The sequence below is a fragment of the Notechis scutatus genome, chromosome 3 (genome assembly GCF_049901735.1).
Source record: "Notechis scutatus isolate UNSWTSFEM ecotype Mainland chromosome 3, rNotScu1.2, whole genome shotgun sequence".
Lineage (NCBI taxonomy): Eukaryota > Metazoa > Chordata > Lepidosauria > Squamata > Elapidae > Notechis > Notechis scutatus.
The window spans coordinates 110893759-110914422 of record NC_142011.1 but is presented as its reverse complement, the minus strand read 5'-3'; the positions used below and the strand labels follow the sequence as shown (position 1 = coordinate 110914422).

Sequence of the window (20664 nt, the reverse complement as noted above, 5' to 3'; positions counted from 1 at the left end):
AGCATCCTGCCATCAAAAGGGGCATGCATAAGTGCACCATCATGCCTCCTGTCCCCATTTAATCATACCTATTTTCTGTATTCTTACTCATGTTTATACTTATACCTATTATTTTGTAAGTGATTGACAAATCAAATAAATATAAATAAATAAATAAATAAAATAAAAGAAGCTTCTGGTGCTTTGATTCCCCTCTTCTTTGTGGCAGCCCCTCAAGTATTGGAATACTGCTGTCATGTTCTTTTCTCTACATCGGGGATACCCAAATCTGTAACCGTTCTTCATATGTTTTAGTCTCCAGGACTTTAATCATCTTAGTCACTCTTCTCTGCACTTTTTCCAAAGTCTCAACATATTTTTTTTGGTAATGTGGTGACCAAAACTGGATGCAGTATTTCCAGTGAGGTCTTACTAAAATTTTATAAAGGCTTTTTTATAAAGAAGTTCACCTTTTTTATTCTATGCCTCTGTTTATGCAACTAAGGACTGTGTTAGCTTTTTTGGCTGCTGCCACACACTGCTGGCTCACTGCTGTACATTGCTGATTGACAGCTTAGTGTAACTAAGAGAATTCACTGTTGAAAAGGATATGTTTTAGCCTAGCAACAGTTGTTAGGTGAAGTATAATCCATCTACTGTAATTGGAGGAGAAACTTCATTGTGACACAAAACCTAACAATGGAAATGTTATCTAAGATACATAAGTCTTCACAGTATTGGGGCATCACAACAGAAGATTTAATGGTTATATAGCAGTGAATAGATGTCCAAGTTGTGTTCCAAATGAGAAATAATAATGACTAATAAGAATGATCAAATTGAGATTTCAACCCTTGGTAAATTAGCTGCTCATGTCCCTGATATCATTGTGTATGGAGATTTTGCTCAGGAAATGCCTTTTATTGAAAGCTTTGATGGTGTTCTGCTTTTTATGGACATTTCAGGTAAGCAAAGGAAATCAGTATGTCACTGAGGGAAGAGGAAGGATTTCAAAGAGAGTTTTTTTTTTTTTTAATGGAAACCTAAAATACTAAATGAGAAAAAATAGTGCAAACCTTTGCTGCTCTTCCTGAAAATAAAGCAAGGTTTTAAAATATCCATACAAACACACAGTAAACCTCAATGGGATTACTGATTTTTCAATGTGCATCTATTTAATTATTATTTTTCTTTTCTTGGAAAAAAGAACTTACTTTGAGGATATAGAAATGCGCAGTGCAGGAAATAATGTTCTATGTGTCAACTGCTGTCAATGAGAGATTCTATGGAGATTTTCCTTTGTCAGTTGAAACTTAGAGCTGTTTGTTTCTCTTCTTCAAGCTAAGATTTTCTTTTTAAAATCTAATGAATCAGCTCCTACTTGTCCTTTTATCCCTAATCCACAGCATGTTTTACTGACAGCAGTTGCTTATGATTTTCAAGGTTTCACAGCTCTGACAGAAAAGTTTAGCATGAACACCAGCTTGGATCGTGGTGCTGATGAATTAACACAGACCCTTAATCACTATGTGGGTGATATTGTTGAAGGTGAGTTTCGAACTATGTATGATCTGACTTTGAAGAATATCCATCATAAACAGAGTATTTCCAAACTATCTTTGTTTAAAAGCAGGCCTTTACTTTCTAGAAAACAGAACAAAGCTGTGCACAGAGGCATAAAACAGATCCACAGATGTTACTTCTTTGTTATAACGCTTCAGCTTCAGAGATGCCAAATTCTTTCACTAATCATATTTCAGTGTTCTTGTCATTGGAAGAATGTGTCCAATTAGTAATGCCAGTGAATGTTTATTAGGCCAACTATGTGTTTTGCCACATTAAAAAGTGGGCAGGAGATTCACTATGAATGTACTAGTAAAGTAGAAGTATACAATAAAGGATTAATTAAGCAAAGCACTGCAAAGAAACTACAAAGTATAAGACTGGGAATATCCATAGACAAGGCAATGAAAAAGATGTAGCAACATTTGCCAAAAAATGTGAAAGAGAATAAAATCTTACATCCCTATGGTCATTGAAAGACTATCCTTATCAAAAGTGGGATTAGTTGAAATAGTCTGGGGGATATCCCTCAGACAATTCCAACCGATGTAAAGCACTCTCCTTCGGCAGGCCTCTTCCTACATCAGTTTCTGAAAACTTGTATAATATTCTACTGCAATTATTCAACCTATTTGTGCATCTTCATTGTTTAGATTTCTTGCCTAATAATTCTTATTTATTATTATCTTTAAGTTTGTTTGATGTCCATCTTGACTCTGGGTAGGTTATTAAGTGTTTACATGAGAAAGTACTAGCTCAGGGATGTCAAGTTCGGTTTATTGAGGGTCTCATCAGGGTTGTGTTTGACCTCAGGGGACCTGGGGGGGCAGGGGGGCATGGCCAGCTCGATGTGACTCATGTTGGGGGTACCTGTGGTGGCCAAGTGCTAAAGCAGGACTGCCCTCAGACCCCTCCATCTCTCTCACTATAATCTATCTTCCTTCCTTCCTTCCTTCCTTCCTTCCTTCCTTCCTTCCTTCCTTCCTTCCTTCCTTCCTTCCTTCCTTCCTTCCTTCCTTCCTTCCTTCCTTTCTTTCCTTCCTTCTTTGTTTCTTCTCTTTTTTCTTCCTTCTCCTCTTTCCTTCTTTTTCCTTCTTTTTCCTTATTTGCTCGCTTCCCATCTTTCCTTCTTTTTCTTTGTCTTTCCTCTTTCCCTTTCTCCTTTTGTGTCCCTTCTTGGATGCAAAAGCATTTCTCCTTTTGTTTTGTTTTTAATTTGTTTTGCTAGCTCTCTGCCAGTGAAAATGGAGCTTGAGGGGTCACACATGGCCCTCCTGTGTTCTGTTTTTGATGGCAGAGGCACCACAGGCCAGCCCTTCACTGTTTCCAGGGGCCAGATCTAAGCACCCTGCAGACCAGTTCTGGCCCACAGGCCTTGAATTTGACACCCCTGTACTAGCTCATCTATTATGTCCTCATTATATGACTAGCCTTGGCAAAACACATTTCAAAGACACAAGCACTTGCTTTTAACTATATAAAAATGTCCAGTTAAGGTATTGGGGTAACAATGATTAGAGGTTGAGAACTTTTGAGAAGCCAAAACTTCATCTGGCCATATTCTGCACAAACATTGTATACATATGCCATTGTATACATAAAAATGTCCTCCCAAAAAAGGTTGTACTGCTTAAGTTTTCTGACATTTGTAGGGTTTTTTAAATACATATTTAGAGTTGGTTTCCATAATAGAATTACAACATGACATTTCTGATATGCTGCAACCCTTGTACCTCTTCCCACCTTCAAAGATTTGATTTGCAAAAGATATGAATGCAACCTCTGAGTTGTGTGTACAGTATTTGTTTTAGGGTGTGCCGGTTTGAAGTTCATTGCTATTGATACATTGAATGTTTTCTGATAACGAAGATTTGAAAATGAGTGGGCCAGAGAGAAAACATCTCCAATTTATTATGTGTGCAAAGGATATTGTCAGGCTACAGAACTTTTCCCATTCACTCAACTAGAATGAACTTCTGAAAATGTATCAAAATGTATCAAAAAGGAATCCTTTATTGAGATGAGACAATTCCTGTAGGAGTTCAAAGCAGTGTCTGAGGTCTCTCAGGCATACAGGGATACATAAGGGAATTTAGAACCCCTCCCCTTATCTCAATGTGTATTTAGTGAAACAAAAGCCAGTATGTTAATTCCTCCCCACCCCTTTTGTAAGGAACGATCTTTTCCACAGTTTCCCAGGGCATATCTAATTCCCCCTCCTCCCCTTTTAGAATGAACAATTCAAGAGATTCCCAAGACACAACTCAGTGTGGAATTTTTATGATCTTCTCATCTCCTGGCTGTGCCTCTCAGGGGTGATAGGTTCCAGCCATCTGGCTTTTCTCCCTCCATTGTATCATGTGTGGGTTATACAAATTCTATATAAGATTAAATATATTCAGGTTACATCAAGAAAGGATTTCTTTATTAGCCCCCCCGCTTTTCTTCTTCCACTGAAGAAATGACAGATAGACGGGTCTGACAGCTATTAATGATATTACTTTTTTCTGCAGTGGTAATAGCCAGGTTATTGAAAATTAGAGAATTATCTGAATAAATTCTAATAATTTAGAAAGAGTCTAAGGAGTTTAGATGATGATCCTTTGCCATACTCACTTCACTGCCAGCCAACCACCACTGCCCAATCACAGTTAGCTTTCCTGCTCTGCTGCCACACTGCCAGCTATTCTCCACAGCCAAAGGCCCCCCAACCCTCCACCTCCAGCCCTTTGTCCTGGCCCATTCTCTGAGGCATGGTGTAATCCAGGTGTTTCACTGCATGGGACAAGTAGCCACCATCCAATCAAGAGGCAGAGGAGCCCTGTGCCCTGCTAAGCTCCTGACTTCTCACATGTGCCTGACATCAGGGGAGGGGGCTGCGTGAAGAGCTGTGCCTGTTTTAAAGAGCCATCCATGCCAGCTCCCTTGCCTGCTCGGCTCCACTGGTCATTCGCAGAAGAAACAGGTTGATGGGCATTGCTAGAAAGGACACTGGGAAGTGTTTAGATCTGGCCTGCAACGCCACCCTAGAAACAGCAAAAGACTGGTTCGCAGTGCCTTGACCCAGCCCAGGCTGACCGGGTGCTGATCAGCAACCTGGTGGCAGCCATCTGGGCCAAACCGTGGCCAGCCTTAGATTGGCAGCGCTGCCTTGGCCTCACCCCGAGTGGCCCAGGAGGTGGTGAGCTGGCATGCCTGGGGACTGCATTCTGAGTGCTTCCCTTTCACCCAAGATGCCAGCCCTCACATGCTCACCACCTCCTGTGCACATGAGGCAGTGCTGGGGTGGTGCTGCGGAACCAAGACTGGCCACAGTCTGACCTGGATGGCCACCACCAGGTTGAAGATCAGTGCCACACCTACACCAAGACACTAGCTCTCGTGTGCCCACTGCCTCCTGTGTGTATGCCCAGGGGCTGAGGCAGTGCCGTGAATCTAAGTCTGGCTGCAGTCCAGCCTGGATGGCGATCACTAGGTTGCAGATCAGCACCGCACCTGCACCAGCATGTCCATGCCCTGCTTGTTGGTCTTTCACTGAGACTGCCCTGCTCCCACATGGGAAAGCCATGGTGCGAATCTCTCCCCCTCCCCTCATCCCTTTCTGAGCATGGAGGAAGGAAAAAGATGGGAAGGAGATAGAATGGGACCTTTAGGCCATGGGGCTTCTGCCTGTCAGCATGCAATGGGTGATTGCAGGGGCTGTGTGGGGGATGTGGCAGGTGAGTGGCAGTGGCGTGCAGTTTCTGGCATTGTGGAGGGGGGGCAGAAGCAGAACTTCCCTCTTGGCATCAGGCATAGAGTCAGTCCAGGAAATTTCAGGTTGTATTCCTATCACGTCAGAGCAAAATCCACGATTGTGCATGGTTTTGCTCCATGCTCCCTCATCAGAGGGTCTCAATTGGGACTGGAAACACCCTGGAAGGGTGGTGAAGAAAGGGAGATCCATTGGAGGGTCAAGGGGAGCTGCATCTCCCTTCCTCGACAGGGAAAACCCCCTCTGAAGACGAGCTGCAGGGGTGGTTAAAAATGGCCACCATGAAGACAGGAGGCAGTCTGGGAAAATAAGACTGTGCTGGAGCGGAAAGTTGTGAGCAAAGTGTGAACCAGGCATAATTTAGGATAATAAAGTACCTCAGAATTAAGAAACAAAGAAATTGTCAGAAATGATTGTAAAAGCGGTGACCAGAGAGAGAGAAAAAAATTTGGAAACAAGTGAAAGTGGCTTAGAACTTTGAAAAAAACTAAATTGAAAGAAAAAGTTAGAAGAAAAATTGACTATAAAAGATTTGGAAATTAAACTGGATAAATATATGATTTTGGCACTAAACAGGCATAACTAAATGCTGAAATTGAACATGTTAAAAACAAATAATAGTTAATAATTGGAATCATTGAATTATTGGAATCTAAAAGCCTAAAAAGGGAAAGAAAGTGAAAAGAAAAGGTGGAACTTGGACATAACAGAGAGCGCCACCTAATGGTAAAGGAAAAATTTCAGTGACTCTTTGAAAAGTGCTTGGTCCTTTTTAAACTGGAACTTGATAAGAGGAACTTTATTATAATAATACAGAAACCCTGAAGAGTGAAAAAAACAGAATATTATAAAGAAAGAAAATGTTATAAAGAAAGAAGTGTGAAGCAATTACCCTGGGATTACTTTGGTGACTTTGAAAAAATTGAAAGAGGAATTAACAGAAGGAACCTGGAAATAAAGATTTATGGACATTGATTATTGGAAATAAATATCAAAGATGCTAGTTGAAATACATTATTGGACAATTGGATTGGACTTAAACATTAAAGAAAGGGAAAAATAAAAATTAAAAGAAGTGCACAAAATGGCAGAACTTTGTCTGGAAATAAAATTGGAATTAAGAAGCATAAAAGAAATGATACATGAAAGAATGGAAAGGTGCAGTATTGTATAATTTTCTGAGATTGTGGATTTGGGGTTTTCATGAGCTGTAAGCCATAATCATTACAATTATGACAAATCACAGCTTGAACTATCTTGCTTTGCATGAAATAAGTCTATCTGATATATTAGGTTCACCTTTTAAGTTGCATTACTGAAATAAATGAACTTTTGCACGATATTCTAATTTTTGGAGTTTCACACACACACACACGATATGTAATAGTTAGGAGATTATTGTCATTAACCTAGAATGTGATAATTAAAAAGTGATTACATTATGGTAAATTTTTACTATGAATTAAAGGGGAGTAAATTGAATGATGTATAAGACAAAGGGTGGCACACTCAAATTGATAATCAAAGGGGGTAATTTTTGAACTATTAGAATTAAGATGAAACTTACTGAATAATGAAATAAAAATATGTGATAAAATTACAAATGTGACAGATAAAAGTATAAAAGTATAATGAATATTGAAATAAAATAAGAATTTTAGATAATATTATAAAATAAGACATGAGAATACTTAAAGAAAAATGAAATAAGCTATGAATTGAAAATGGATAAAATAAGTGAATAAAAGAATATCTGAGAAAATTTACAGGAAAATGGGAAAAGTAATGATATGATATGAAATTGAATATGAAAGATAAATATGTAACTAAGGTCATGTTTGTATTGAAATGTAAAAAACCTGCAAACACATTGTTCACCAAAAGAGATTTTTTTAAAATATAAAAATAAAAAACGTATTACAAAAAAAAAGGCATAGAGTCAGTTGAGGCGTGGAGGCAATGGGGGGAGGGAGGGCGTACAAAAAATGAAGCCCTGCTCTTCAGCGACAGACAGGAATCCACGATCTTGCACGGTTTCTGCCTGGGCTCACCGCTGGAGCGCCCCGAGCCGGCTGGTTTCGGGGCTAAGCCACCCTGTAGAGGTGGTGAAGAGTGGGGAGATCACCAGCAGGGTCGAGGAGAGCCGCATCTCTCCTCCTCAGCTGGCCAAACTCCCTTTCCCGAAGGCGGTAGGAGCAGTGGTCAGAAATGGCCACCTCAAAGAAGAACTCAACCGGAAAAGAAAGTGCAGGAGGAAGATAAGAAGTGAAAGCTTTGGCTGACTGGGTTAAGTTGAAAAAGCAACAACTAAGGTACCCTGGAATTTAATTTTTACAAAAGATAACATCGCTCCCAAAGAAGAGTCGGAAGCAGCGAAAGAAAGTGAAAAGGGAAAGGTTTTTTTTTTCTTCTCTCTCCTTCCTTACATTGACAATTAAGAGATCTGAATAAGAAATCGGAAAAATCTGCTTTGGCATCAATAGGCAATTAAGCTGAAAATATAACTAAATGCCAAAGGGACAATAAAGATTTCTGGACATTAAAAACTTTTTCTTCTATAAGCAGGAAGGGAGAGGAAAAGAATAAGGGCAGGATCTGGAGGGAGGAGACTGCCTGGACTTCAAAAGAATCTAAAGTAAAATTACAATAAGATGTTATGTCTCACCTGTACAAACAAAGTAATAAGTCCAAATTTCCAACTGAAACACAAATAAGCAGGCAAGTCCGGTAATTACAGGGTGAAAAAAAAAGAAAGTGTAAAAAGAAACAGCTTGTGTGTATTTGGATTGCTTGGTGACTTTTTGATTTTTGGTTATTATATTTGAATGACTACAACTAATTGGGTGGTTGTTTAAAATTTTTACAATGGCATCACTTCTGGATGAATTGAAAATGGAACTTAAAAAGTACAAAGAAGATGCACAAGAAGGGAAGGGCTCTTTTGGCTTTGTTTTTCAATTCTTAGAAATGGAATCTGCAATTACGAGAAACAACAAGAAAAGACTGCAAAACAGGAAGACTGGGACAAAGAAGAAGCCATCTATAATGAACAAGTAACTCTATGTGGGGAGGAAAAAGGAAAGGGAGGAAAGAGAATGGAGAATTTCAGACTTAAAAAAACAACCAAAGAAAAGAAAAATAATTTGAAAAATAAATATAATGTTGGAAAGCAACAGAAAAAGGGAATACAGAAGAGGGAAATAGAGGTAGAGAGACAGAGGGGTAAAAAGGGGAGAGAGAAGAAGAGAGGGAAGAAGGAAAGGAAAATAAGTTACAAAGGTTTGGAGCAAGATATAAAGAAACAGGATCTATTTAGAGATAATGGGTGAAAATCTAACTGGAAAAGGGATTCTGTAAAGGTACATAAGATTGTATTGTTATATTTGTAATAGAAATAACTTTAGAAAATTGGAAACAACATATGATTAAAAAGAGGGATAAAATAGTTAGTGTAATTTAGTGAAATGTTTGTGAATAAAATACATGAAATAAAATAAATGAGAAAATTGAATTAGGAAGGAATGGGAACATTTTAATCAGTCAATGTTTTATAAAATGTAAGTGAAAAGTGGGGGGAATTAACTATGGAAAGTTTATAATTGTTCCCATAGAAGTATGATATTTATTTGAAAAGTAACGTGCAAAATGTTAAGATTTAAATGAATATTAATATTAATGATAGAATTGAATTGGAATGGATTGTTGTTTTAATTATATTATACATTTATAATTTTTTCTTTTTTCAAGAATACAGTGTGTAGTTTTAGAATGTACCAAGCAGAATCCGAATGGAAGTTATGTATTAAGTGTTATAATTTTAGGGGAAAGATATAAAGGCGTCATACTCCAATTAGTAACTACAGGAGAAATTTTGTTTAATGAGAAAAGATAATAGAAAATTGAAACAGGACAGACAAAAAATATAAGTACAATGATTTGAATTGAGATGAAATAAATAAAATAAAATTAAGGAAATTAAAAGAGGGGAGAAGCTATGTAGAAAATGTAAAATAGTAATAAGATATGGAATAGGACATAAAAATGAGCATGAACTTGAATTTGGGTCTGTACAAAGAAATGTAACACGGGATTATGCTGCTTTCAAAAAAGATGTTTTACTTGTATTTCTTTTCTTTTTGTGAAAACTCAAATAAAACTTACCAAAAAAAATAAAAAATGAAGCCCTGCTCTGCAGTTTTTTTAAAATCTGTTAGAGGCTCCGGACAGAGGCTTCCCATTTTGATCTCTCCACTATCATTGCCTCTGCATGGCTTTCTGCTCACTTCTCCCAGACCTGCGCAAGTGTGTGTGTGTGTGTGTGTGTGTGCATGCGCACACATGTGGGGAATAGGTGTTTGGCAGCAGGGGTCTCTGCAGCCTGCTGTGACCACCATGTCGCAGGCGAGACAGCGGCACTGGCAGCATCAGGGGTAAGGCACATGATGCAGACTACAGGACATGCCTGCTCCATCCCACGTGGTTGGGACGAGGCAGGCACTGCCCAGAGCATCCAGCATGCCTCTCCCCTGTGCCTCTGCCTCCAACTACTGCTGCCACTGCAGGCCTGTTGCTTGGATGGCCAACTCGGTGGAGTGGGCTCCGGAGCCAGAATGTGCCAGCTGAGGGGCTGGCAGGTTGCAGCTGCTGCTGGAAACCATCAGCCCCCACGCACACAGGGCGGTGAGTGCACCAGGTCTGATGGCTTCCAGCAGTAGCTGCCCCATCTCCTACTTTGCCTCAGCTCACCTCACAAGCCTTCTGCCTAGTGGTGGTATTCAGCCAGTCCGCACCGGTTCACCCGAACCAGTAGTGACGATTTGGCATGGGTTGCTGAACTGGTAGTGACTTCTGGCTGGCTATGCCCCTGACCCAGTCACCTGGTTTCCGCTCGCTCCCTTGCCCCACCCGCCTGATTCTTGCTCACCCCGCTTGCCCAACACTCCTCACCTCTTATGCAGCACACTAGGTCCCCATGGCTTGCCTTTAACCTGCTGTCAGGCTACAGAACTTTTTCCCATTCAATTAACAAGAATGAACTTCTGCAAACCAAACGTATCCAAAGGAATCCTTTATTGAGATGAGACAATTCATATTGGAGTTCAAAGCAGCGTCTAATGTCTCTCAGGCATACCAGGATAGATATTTATTTTTTATTTATTTTATTTATTTTGATTTGTAAAATCACTTACAAGATAATAGGTATAAGTATATACATAGTTATGAATACATGAAATGGGTACATATAAGAAAAATAAAACAAACAATAGGACAGGGACGGTAGGCATGTTGGTGCGCTTATGCACGCTCCCTACAGACCTCTTAGGAAAGGGGTGAGGTCAATAGAAGACCGTCTAAGGTTAAAGTTTTGGGGGTTTGGGGAAGAAACCACAGAGTCAGGTAGGGTATTCCAGACATTGACCACTCTGTTGCTGAAGTCGTATTTCCTGGAATCAAGTTTGGTGTGGTTAACCTTGAGTTTGCATCTATTGTTTGCTCTTGTGTTGTTATGGTTGAAGCTGAAGTATTCATTGACAGGTAAGTCATTGCAATGTATGATTTTATATACCATACTTAGATCATACTGAAGACAGCATAATTCAAGGTTTTCTAGGTCTAGAATTTCAAGTCTGGTGGCATAAGGTATTTTACAATGAGTAGAGGAGTGGAGAACTCTTCTTGTGAAATATTTCCAGACTTTCTCAACTGTGCTAATATTAGATACGTAATGTGGGTTCCAGACTGATGAGCTGTATTCGAGTATTGGTCTAGCAAATGTTTTGTATGCTCTAGTTAGTAGTGTGATATTACCAGAGAAAAAGCTACGTAGGATTAGGTTAACAACTCTTAATGCCTTTTTGGCTATGTAGTTACAGTGGGCTCTAGCACTTAGATCATTAGAGATGAGTATTCCAAGGTCCTTTACAGAGCTTGGGTCCTTAACACGGTCTTGACTATTCAGCTTGTATTTTATTTTCTGATTTTTTTTGCCAATATGTAAGACAGAGCATTTATTCGTTGAGATTTGAAGTTGCCATTTGTTTGACCATTCTGATATATAGTCGAGGTCTTTTTGAAGGGTAGCAGTATTGTCTGTGGTGTTGAATAGCTTTACATCATTAGCGAAGAGAACGCAGTTGCTCTTAATATGACCACAGAGGTCATTTATGTAGAGTATGAAGAGAGTTGGTCCTAAAACACTGCCTTGGGGGACACCACTGTTGAAGGTACAGAATTTGATAGGATGCTCCCAATTTTGACCATTTGTTGTCTGTTTAACAGGAATGCTTCTATCCAGTTATGCAGGTGTCCAGAGATACCATAAGAGTTTTAGGAGTAGTTTGCTGTGTACCACTGAATCAAAGGCTTTACAGAAGTCTGTATAAATTGCGTCTATTGCTTTGCCCTGATCGAGTTGTGTAGTCCATATGTTTTTGCAGTGTAAGAGTTGCAGATTACAGGATAGTTTTTTTCTGAAACCAAATTGTTTATTAGAGAGTAGGTTGTTTGTCTCTAAGTGGAGGATAATGGATTGGTTAATAATTGATTCCATGACTTTACAGGTGACGCAGCATAAAGAGATTGGTCTGTAATTTTCAACTAGCTGGGGTCTCCCTTTTTGAAGATGGGGATGACCGTGGCTTGTGACCAAGGCACATATTCCATCCGGTCCAATAGATAGAGATGGTTTTAGATTGCGTAGTGCTTTTTCAACATTGTCTTCTGTAAAATCGGTATGTATTAATCATTGTAGTTTTCTGTGGTTCGGCTAGGAAATACTGGGCATGATCCATTGCTGTTTACAAATACTGAGCCGAAGAATGTGTTAAAGATGTTGGCTTTAATGGTGTTGTCGTTGCAGTCTTTACCATTAGGTCCTCTCAGGGGTGGGATGGACCTTGAGTCTTTTAGTTTGTTGTTTACAAAATTGTAGAAAGTGCGGGTGGAATTGGTGTGTATAAGGTTTTCCTCTTGTTTAATGTGATAATTGGTGCATTCAGTCTTTATCTGGTGGCATAAATTTTTGTATTGGCTTTTGAAGTTGGCAACGTGACCAGATTTGTTTTTCCGCCAGAGTGATCTCTTTTTGGATTGAAGTTTCCTTATTGTTATGGGTAATCTGTTTTTTTGGGGTGTGTGTGTGTTGTTGGTACATATAGTTTGATGAATCTTTTGACTTCAAGTAAAAATATGTTGTAATGGTCTTCAACAGTATTGCATCCAGTGAATAGAGATTGCCAATCAAGGGATGAGAGATCGTTGTCTATAAGATCATAGTTGCCTTTTTTGAGGTTATAATTGGGGATTGCATCATTGTGATGATTTTTGTGTGGGCGTATGTTGAGACAAAAGCCAATCATATTGTGGTCACTGTTGGAAAAGGTTTAGTTTGTATTCCGTAAATTAAATTCAAACTATTGCAGAAGATGAGATTGAGACAGTTGTTAAGTCTAGTATTGTTGATTACTAGTTGTTCCAGTCCCAGATTTGTAACAGCATTGTAGAAGGTTGCATGTATGGGTTCAGTTGTACATTCGTTTAGGGTCCAGTTAATATGAGGTAGATTGAAGTCACCAAGAAAAATTAAAGCATGTGGGCAGGATGTTGCCCATGTTAGTAGTGAATTTAGCTTGTTTACATGTTCGATGTCATAATCAGGTGCTCTGTAACATAGTAAGAATCGAAATGTGATATTTAAGGATAGTTCATAGATGATGGTCTCAGGAAGAACAAGCTCCTGGGTAACTTGGATGTTTTTTAGATGGAAGGACTTTTTATAGAAGATAGCAACACCACCTCCTCTACAAATTTCACGATCTGATTGGTAAATATGATAGTCTCTTACTGTGGTAATGGAGTCAGGGAGAGATGCATTGAGCCATGTTTCACAGACAAATATGATGTCAAATTTAGCCATATTTAGTAAGAGGAGAAATTCAGGTGTTTTATTCACAAGGCTTCTTGCATTGAGTAACTTGTATTTAAGGCCAGCAGTAATTGGAATTGAGGTAGTTAGGGGCGTGTGTGCCTAGTCTTGGATGATGGTGGATTGGGTGAGGTAGGGTTGTGGTTGAAGGTTAAAGCTGAGTTGCGGGTTGTGTAACTTACTTTTGATACAGTCAGCACGGTAGTCAATGTACAGGTCCTTCTCTCCATTGTCTAGACGTTTTTTGAGTTCAGTGTGGAGTACATGGGAGTAGGCATGTTGCTGTATGGTTAGGTCAGGGCAAGAACGGAGGTTCTTATGGTTAGTGTTGCTTTTGGCAAGTGAATTTATAGTATAAATGTATTTACGTTTGCTTGATTCATTTTTGCAAGTGACCCTGCAGAAGCTTGGGGCCACAGAGCCATCTCTGCTTTTGAGCTCTCGGCCAATGCGGGAAATGTCAAGTATTTCGTCAGAGGAGATGCTTGATGCTTGATAATCACTGATGATATTTCGGACAGTTGTGATGTCATCATTGTCATTGATGTCCTCTAGACCAAATAAGATGGCATTTGGACGTTTAGAACCTGTACCCTTCTCTCAATGTGTATTTAGTGAAACAAAAGCCAGTATGTTTAATCCCCCCCACCCCTTCTGAAGGAACAATCTTTTTCAGTTTCCCAAGCATACATGTCACTGTGGAATTTTTATGGTCTTCTCATCTCCTGGCTGTGCCTCTCAGAGGTGATAGGTTCCGGCCATCTGGGATTCCTCTCTCCATTGTATCATGTGTGGGTTATACAAATTTGACATAATATTGAATGTATTCAGGTTACATCAAGAAAGGATTTCTTTATCAGTCCCCCCCCCTTTTCTTCTTCTACTGAAGAAATGACAGATACACGGATCTGACATCCTGCCCTCCTTAAAAAACAGATAGGTCTACCTGGAAAAAACAAAAATCATGCATTACATTTGCAATTCAGGATGGTTTATCAGGGTATTTTAGGTGGAACTTATGTAGTAATGTGGGTGCTTTTACGTGTTGTTTGGCTACCCACTCATTTTCTGAGGAAGGAAGGTGTTTCCAAGCTACTAAATATTGTGTGGATCCACGGTGAGTGCGTGAATCAAGGATATCTTTAATTTCAAAATGTTCCCCATGTACCATGATGGGGGTTGGAGGTGTGGGAAGGGGGGGGGTCTGAGGTTTGAAGTGATCTCTGGTTTGATCAAGCTACAGTGAAATACTGGATGAATCTGCCTAAGTGTTTTTGGAAGTTGAAGCTCTACCGTCACGGAGTTAATAATTCTGGAGATGGGGAATGGGCCAATGAATTTTGGTCCTAATTTCTTAGAGGGTTGTAATGATTTTAAGAATTTTGTGGACAAATATACACTGTCCCCAATCTTGAAAGGTTTAGGTTTGCAATGTTTTTTTCTGCTTGAGTTTTGTAAACTGCTCTAGCTTCCTGTAAAGATAATCTTACCACTGGCCACATGGCTTGTAAGTTATCCATCCACTCCTTAGGGGAGGGAATTTCAGGATCTTTGGTGGGTAGTTCCGGTATGGGGTTGAATTCTTGGCCCGTGGCTACCTGGAATGGAGTGAACCCTGTGCTACTATGGACTGAGTTATTGTATGGTACCTCTGCAAAAGGAAGAAGGTCAGTCCAATTGTCCTGTTGGTGATTAATAAAATATCTTAAATATTGTTCTAATACGCTGTTCCCTCTCTCCATCGATCTGTCAGTTTGGGGGTGATTTCCTGACGACAACCCCTGGTTGGAGCCTAATAGGTTTAAAAATGCCCACCAAAATTTGGATGTGAACTGAACACCCCTATCTGAGATAATCCATTGGGGAGCTCCATGAAGGCGATAGATGTGTATTAGAAACATCTTTGCCAATGCCTTGGCAGTTGCGATCTTTTGGCATGGAATAAAGTGAACCTTTTTGGAAAAAAGATCAGTTACAACCCAAATGACAGTATTTCCAGCACTTTCGGGAAGCTCCACTATAAAGTCCATAGAGATCTCTTTCCAGGGAGCAGAAGGGTCTACTACTGTTTGTAAAAGTCCAGGATATTTTCCTTGTCTTCTCTTTGCAGCAGCACAGGTGGGGCAGCCCGCAACATAGTTTTCAATGTCCTTTTTGACAGAGGGTCACCAAAATTGTCTTTTGATGAGGTGTAGAGTTTTTATAAACCCAAAGTGTCCTGCTATTTAGGAGTTGTGGCAGCGTTTCATGAGGTCCATTCTCTGGCTTGCAGGGACATAAAGTTTGTTTTCTGCCCAAGCCAGTCCATCTTTGAGTAAACAAGTGTTTTTGTTAGCCAGTCATCCTTAAGTAGTGCCTCCTTAAATATTGACATTGTTGTGTCTTCAGTCAGGGATGATTTTTTCTCCTCTTGTGCCTGGGTGATTACTTTGGCTGCTAGTTGGGTCAGTTAGATCATCAGTTTTATAACCTCAATCTTTTTGCTGTTGTATTGGGGTTTTCTGGACAATACATCTGCTAAGAAGTTTTTTCTCCCAGGAAAATATTTGAGAGTGAAATTAAATCATTTAAGGTATTGAGCCCACCTTGCTTGTTTTTCGGAGAGTTTCCGTGGATTTCTCAGGGTTTCCAAATTTTTTGATCAGTCCATACTTCAAAGAGGATTTGGTTTCCTTCCAGGAAATGTCTCCATGTGGGCATTGCCCACCACACAGCATATGCCTCTTTCTCCCATATGGCCCATCTTTGCTTGGTTTCTGTCAGTTTCTTGGATGCCACCATTGGGGGCACATGGTTGTAATTGTCCACTTTCATTCTTTTGGAGGAGGACTGCTCCAACTGCAACATTACTAGCGTCTGCTTGGATGACAAAAGGTTCTTCGGGATCTGGGTGCTTAAGGACCGGTTCTTCTGAAAATAGACGTTTGAGTTTCCTGAATGCTGCTTGGCATTCCATTGTCCAGATAAGGGGTTGCCTTGGTTTGGGTTTCTCCCCGCCTTCGTTTTTAGCAAGTTTGTGATAGGGAGGGCAATGTTTCCAAAAGCTGGAATGAATTGGCAATAAAAGTTCGCAAAGCCCAGGAAGCTTTGCATTTGTTTGTGGGTGAGCAGTGGGTGCTAGTCCAGTACAGCTTTTACTTTCTGTGGGTCCATCTCTATTCCCTCATGGGATATTCTATACCCCAAATAGTCAATTTTTTCATGGTGGAATTTGCATTTAGAGAGATTTGCATATAGTTTAGCGTCTAACAGTTTTGTGAGGACTGCACGGAGTAGCTTGATGTGTTCTTCCATCGTTTCCGTGTAATTAAAATATCATCAAGATACACTAGAACCCCTTTATATAAAAATTCATGAAGGGTTTCATTGATCAATTGCATAAACACGGCAGGTGCTCCTTGCAGTCCAAAGGGGAGGACTTTAAATTGGTAGCATCCCAATGGTGTGTTAAAAGCTGTCTTCCACTCACCCCCTTCCTTTGTTTTGATGCGGTAATATGCCTCTCATAGGTCTAACTTTGAAAAAAAAATCCTCTCGAGAGGTGGGCTAACATGTCCTTCATGAGGGGCAGTGGATACATATTCTCTATGCAAATTGTGTTTATTTTTTGGTAATTCACACACAGACGCATGGAGCCATCTTTCTTTTCGTGGAATAATACTGGGGCAGCTATTTTTGGTTGGGTGGATTTGATGAAGCCCCTTTTTAAGTTTTTATCGATAAATGCTCTGAGTTCTTTCAGTTCTCTGGGAGACATGCAGTACATTTGTGGTTTTGGGAATTTAGCCCCTGGTAGGATTTTGATAGCGCAGTCTGTGGCTCGATGTGGTGGGAGTTCATCACAAGCTTCCTCACCAAATGCTTGGGCCAGATCCTGGTACTCATTGGGGATGTTAATGAGTTGAGCCGACTGTCCAGTCAGGCTGATTCTCTGTTCTCTGTCCCTTTCTTTATCCTTTCCTCTGAGCTATTTGGAAATATTACGTCTCTCTGGAATTGTACGGTTCTTTTCCTCCAATTTATTTTTGGATTCCATTTCCTCAGCCATGTGAGACCTAGGACCAGCAGCTCTTCCATTCCTGGCACTACAAAGAATGTGAGCATCTCCCTATGGTTCCCTAGTCTTATTTTCAATGGTTCTGTGGTAAACCTGGCTGGCTTTCCCCCCACACACACTATAATTCTATCTAATTGGCAGAAAGCGATGAGATTTTCCATTTCTTTCAGTTGGATTCCCAATTTATCTGCAAGGGAGGGATCTATTAGGCATCGGGTGCATCCTGAATCCAGCAACGCTGCAACTTCCTCCCCCTTCCCTCGGCTGGGAAGTCTCAGGGGTAGGGTGATTGGTTCAATTGGATTGCTTACCAGCGGGTTGTCTTCCGGATCGCTTTTGGACTGGCTCAGGTCCCTTTAGAGCATTGGGGGTTCTTCCTCTGGGTTGGTGGGGGATCAGAGTCCCACATCTACTCGGCCCCTCAGGCCAGTCTCCTTTCCTTGAGGGCTGGATGTTCTGGGTTTCACCCCTGCTGGGTGGTCTAGCTTTCTTGCAGGGGTCTTTGAATGGCATTCTGCTGCACGGTGTCCCTCCTTTCCATGCTTAAAGCAACCAGATGTTCTTGGAGTCATGGTGGATTGGGGTTTGAAAAGTTCCCGTTTCCCCTGGGGTGAGGATCTTTTTCAAAACTTGCCGGTGCGGTACCGGTTCCAAGTCAAGTCTATCTCCGCCTCCTCTGCCCTCATGTACCATTCATACAGGAGGTTTGGGGCCCCATGGGCCAGGCAGGCAGCATATAAGTCATCATTTAGTCCATCTTTGAACCAACAGACTAGGATATCCTCTGGCCAGTCGACTCAGCCAGCCAGGTCATGAAATTCCTTGGTGTATTCTGCTACCGGGCGGCGGCCTTGTTTTATGACTCTAATGCGGTCTCAGGCTTTTCTATTGGTGAGGGGGTCCTCGAAGTGGTGGCATAAGGCCATCATGAAGCGATCAAAGTTCCTTAATTCTGGGGCGTTGACATTGTGGAGCATCTGGCTGCTGCCCCTTCAAGGGCCAGGGTGATGACTCGTACTCGGGACTCCTGGGTTGGGAAATTCCACCCATATTCTTGCATGTAGGTGAGCACTTGTGCCAGGAAAAATCCCAGTTTCTGGGGGTCTCCATCGAATTTTATCTCCAAGGGCGGGATCTTCCTCTGCAGTTGTATGTCTTTGAGTTGGCCAGGGTTAATCCCCTGATCTGGGGCATTTAGAGGTCAGATACCTGGTATGGCTGCTGGTTCTTCGGCTTGTCCCTCTGCTTGCTCAATTTCTGCTGGATCTGGGGTGGTGGTGACTTGGGTTCTCTCATTTTCTGGTTCCCTTGCTGTCCTGCGTTGTCATCCTGGTGCATCCCTCACCTCGAGGTTCTCCAGGGCTTCTCTCACAAGGCAATTTATGTACCGCCTCATTTGGTTGTCGGCCGGTGGCTCCTTGTCCCATTCTTTCTGATTCGATCGGGCCTCCAGCTCCAATTTCCACCTGGGTTTATGATTGCCCCAGGTGAGGGTTACTCCTCTGGTTCTTCTGTCCCAGCTGTCTCTTTTTCCTACACCTATAGACCACCGGGGCTTTGTGGAGGTTTCGCAGGCAGCCTCGCTGTCTTCAATGGGGTGCACTGTCAGTATCTGCCTGGGTAAGGGTCGTCATTTCTCCCCAGCATTTGGCTCCCCCTTGCTCCTTGCTGTATTCAGATATTTTTCTTCTTTTGCAGGGTCCCCTCAGCAGAGTTAAGGGGTTTGTTTTTTTGATTTTTGTTTAATTTCCTCTCCGAGCTGACCTCTATTGCAGATGCTGCTTGATGTCAGGCTACATAACTTTTTCCCATTCAATTAACAAGAATGAACTTCTGAAAACCAAACATATCAAAAGGAATCCTTTATTGAGATGAGACAATTTATGTAGGGGTTCAAAGCAGCGTCTAATGTCTCTCAGGCATACCGGGATTGATAAGGGAGTTTAGAACCACTCCCCTTCTCTCAATGTGTATTTAGTGAAACAAAAGCCAGTATGTTTATTCCCCACCCCACCCCTTCCGAAGAAACGATCTTTTCACAGTTTCCCAAGCATACATGTCACTGTGGAATTTTTATGGTCTTCTCATCTCCTGGATGTGCCTCTCAGAGGTGATAGGTTCTGGCCATCTGGGATTCCTCTCTCCATTGTATCATTGTGTGGGTTATACAAATTTGACATAATATTGAATGTATTCAGGTTACATCGAGAAAGGATTTCTATATCAATCTCCCCTCCCCCTTTTCTTCTTCCACTGAAGAAATGACAGATACATGGATCTGACACCTGCCTTCCCACGTGGTGCCTGCACCCCAACTGAGCAGCCCTGATTGCCTGCTCACAAGTAAGCCTGTGAGTTGCGCTCCCCCATTCCCGGATCTTGCTGCCCCCTCCCACTGTTCCCGGACCTTGCTGCCCTCCCGTTCCTGGATCTTGCCAGCCCTCCCACTGTTTCCAGATCTTGCCATCCCCCATTCCCTGATCTTGCTTCCCCCCCATTCCCAGATCTTGCCACGCTCTCCTCTACTGTTCCCAGACCTTGACGCCCCCCCCCCCAATCATCCCCAGACTTGACTGCTGGCTTCCCTGCTGGTGTGGCCCCATCCCGGGTGGCAGTGCTGGCTGCGGTCTAGCTAGCTGACCCCACCACCATCTCCAGGCTTGGCTGGCTGGCTAAGCCCTTGCCACTGCCACCGCCTTGGCTGCTTGCTTCTCCCGGGGGATGAAAGGGAGCAGCAGTGAAGGCGGCACTGCTACAGGCAGTGGGAGGCAGCCCTGAGCCAGGACATCTGGCTGCCTGTGCCCTTGCCACCATCACCACGGCTGCTCGCTTCTTCCAGGGGACAAAAGGAATAACACTAAGAAGGGACCTTAGGAGGAACCCTATACCATTTCAGAGAAATGGCTGTCCAGTCTTTTCTTAAAAACCTTCAGTGTTGGAGCACCCAGAACTTCTGATGGCAAGCAATTCCCTGGTTAATTGTTCTTACTGTCAGGAAGTTTCTCCTTAGTTTTAGGTTGCTTCTCTCTTTGTTCAGTTTCTATCCATTGCTTCTTGTTTGCCTTCTGGTGCTTTGGAAAATACATTGCCTCCCCTTCTTTCTGGCAGCCCCTTAAAAGCCTGTTGCCTATCACACTCTTGGGCAAAGCATGTGAGCCATTTGCTCCTTTCAGTGGTCTATGAAAGTACATCTATAGTATGTAGATAACAAAGTCAAAAAAGGTGAACATTTTTACAGAACAATAGATACATTGAGGCTGGGTGTGACAAGGAATGGCTGGGAGGGGAGGGGCCAGATGAGGCACCCCATTGAGTTGGCCACGCCCACCCAGTTACATGACCAGCAAGCCATGCCCAACCAGTCTTGTGAACAGCAAGCCATGCCCA

At 41.7% G+C, this 20664-nt stretch overlaps 1 protein-coding gene across 1 annotated transcript in view; it reads left to right on the top strand.

Moving 5' to 3' along the window:
* Positions 1-796: 796 nt before the first annotated feature.
* The window catches only part of ADCY10 (adenylate cyclase 10), a 178465-nt gene continuing 158597 nt past the window's right edge, over positions 797-20664 (top strand). Inside the window, 2 exon segments of the mRNA XM_087958990.1 lie at positions 797-944; positions 1423-1527. Of these exon segments, the coding sequence (XP_087815116.1) occupies positions 797-944; positions 1423-1527 (253 nt within the window).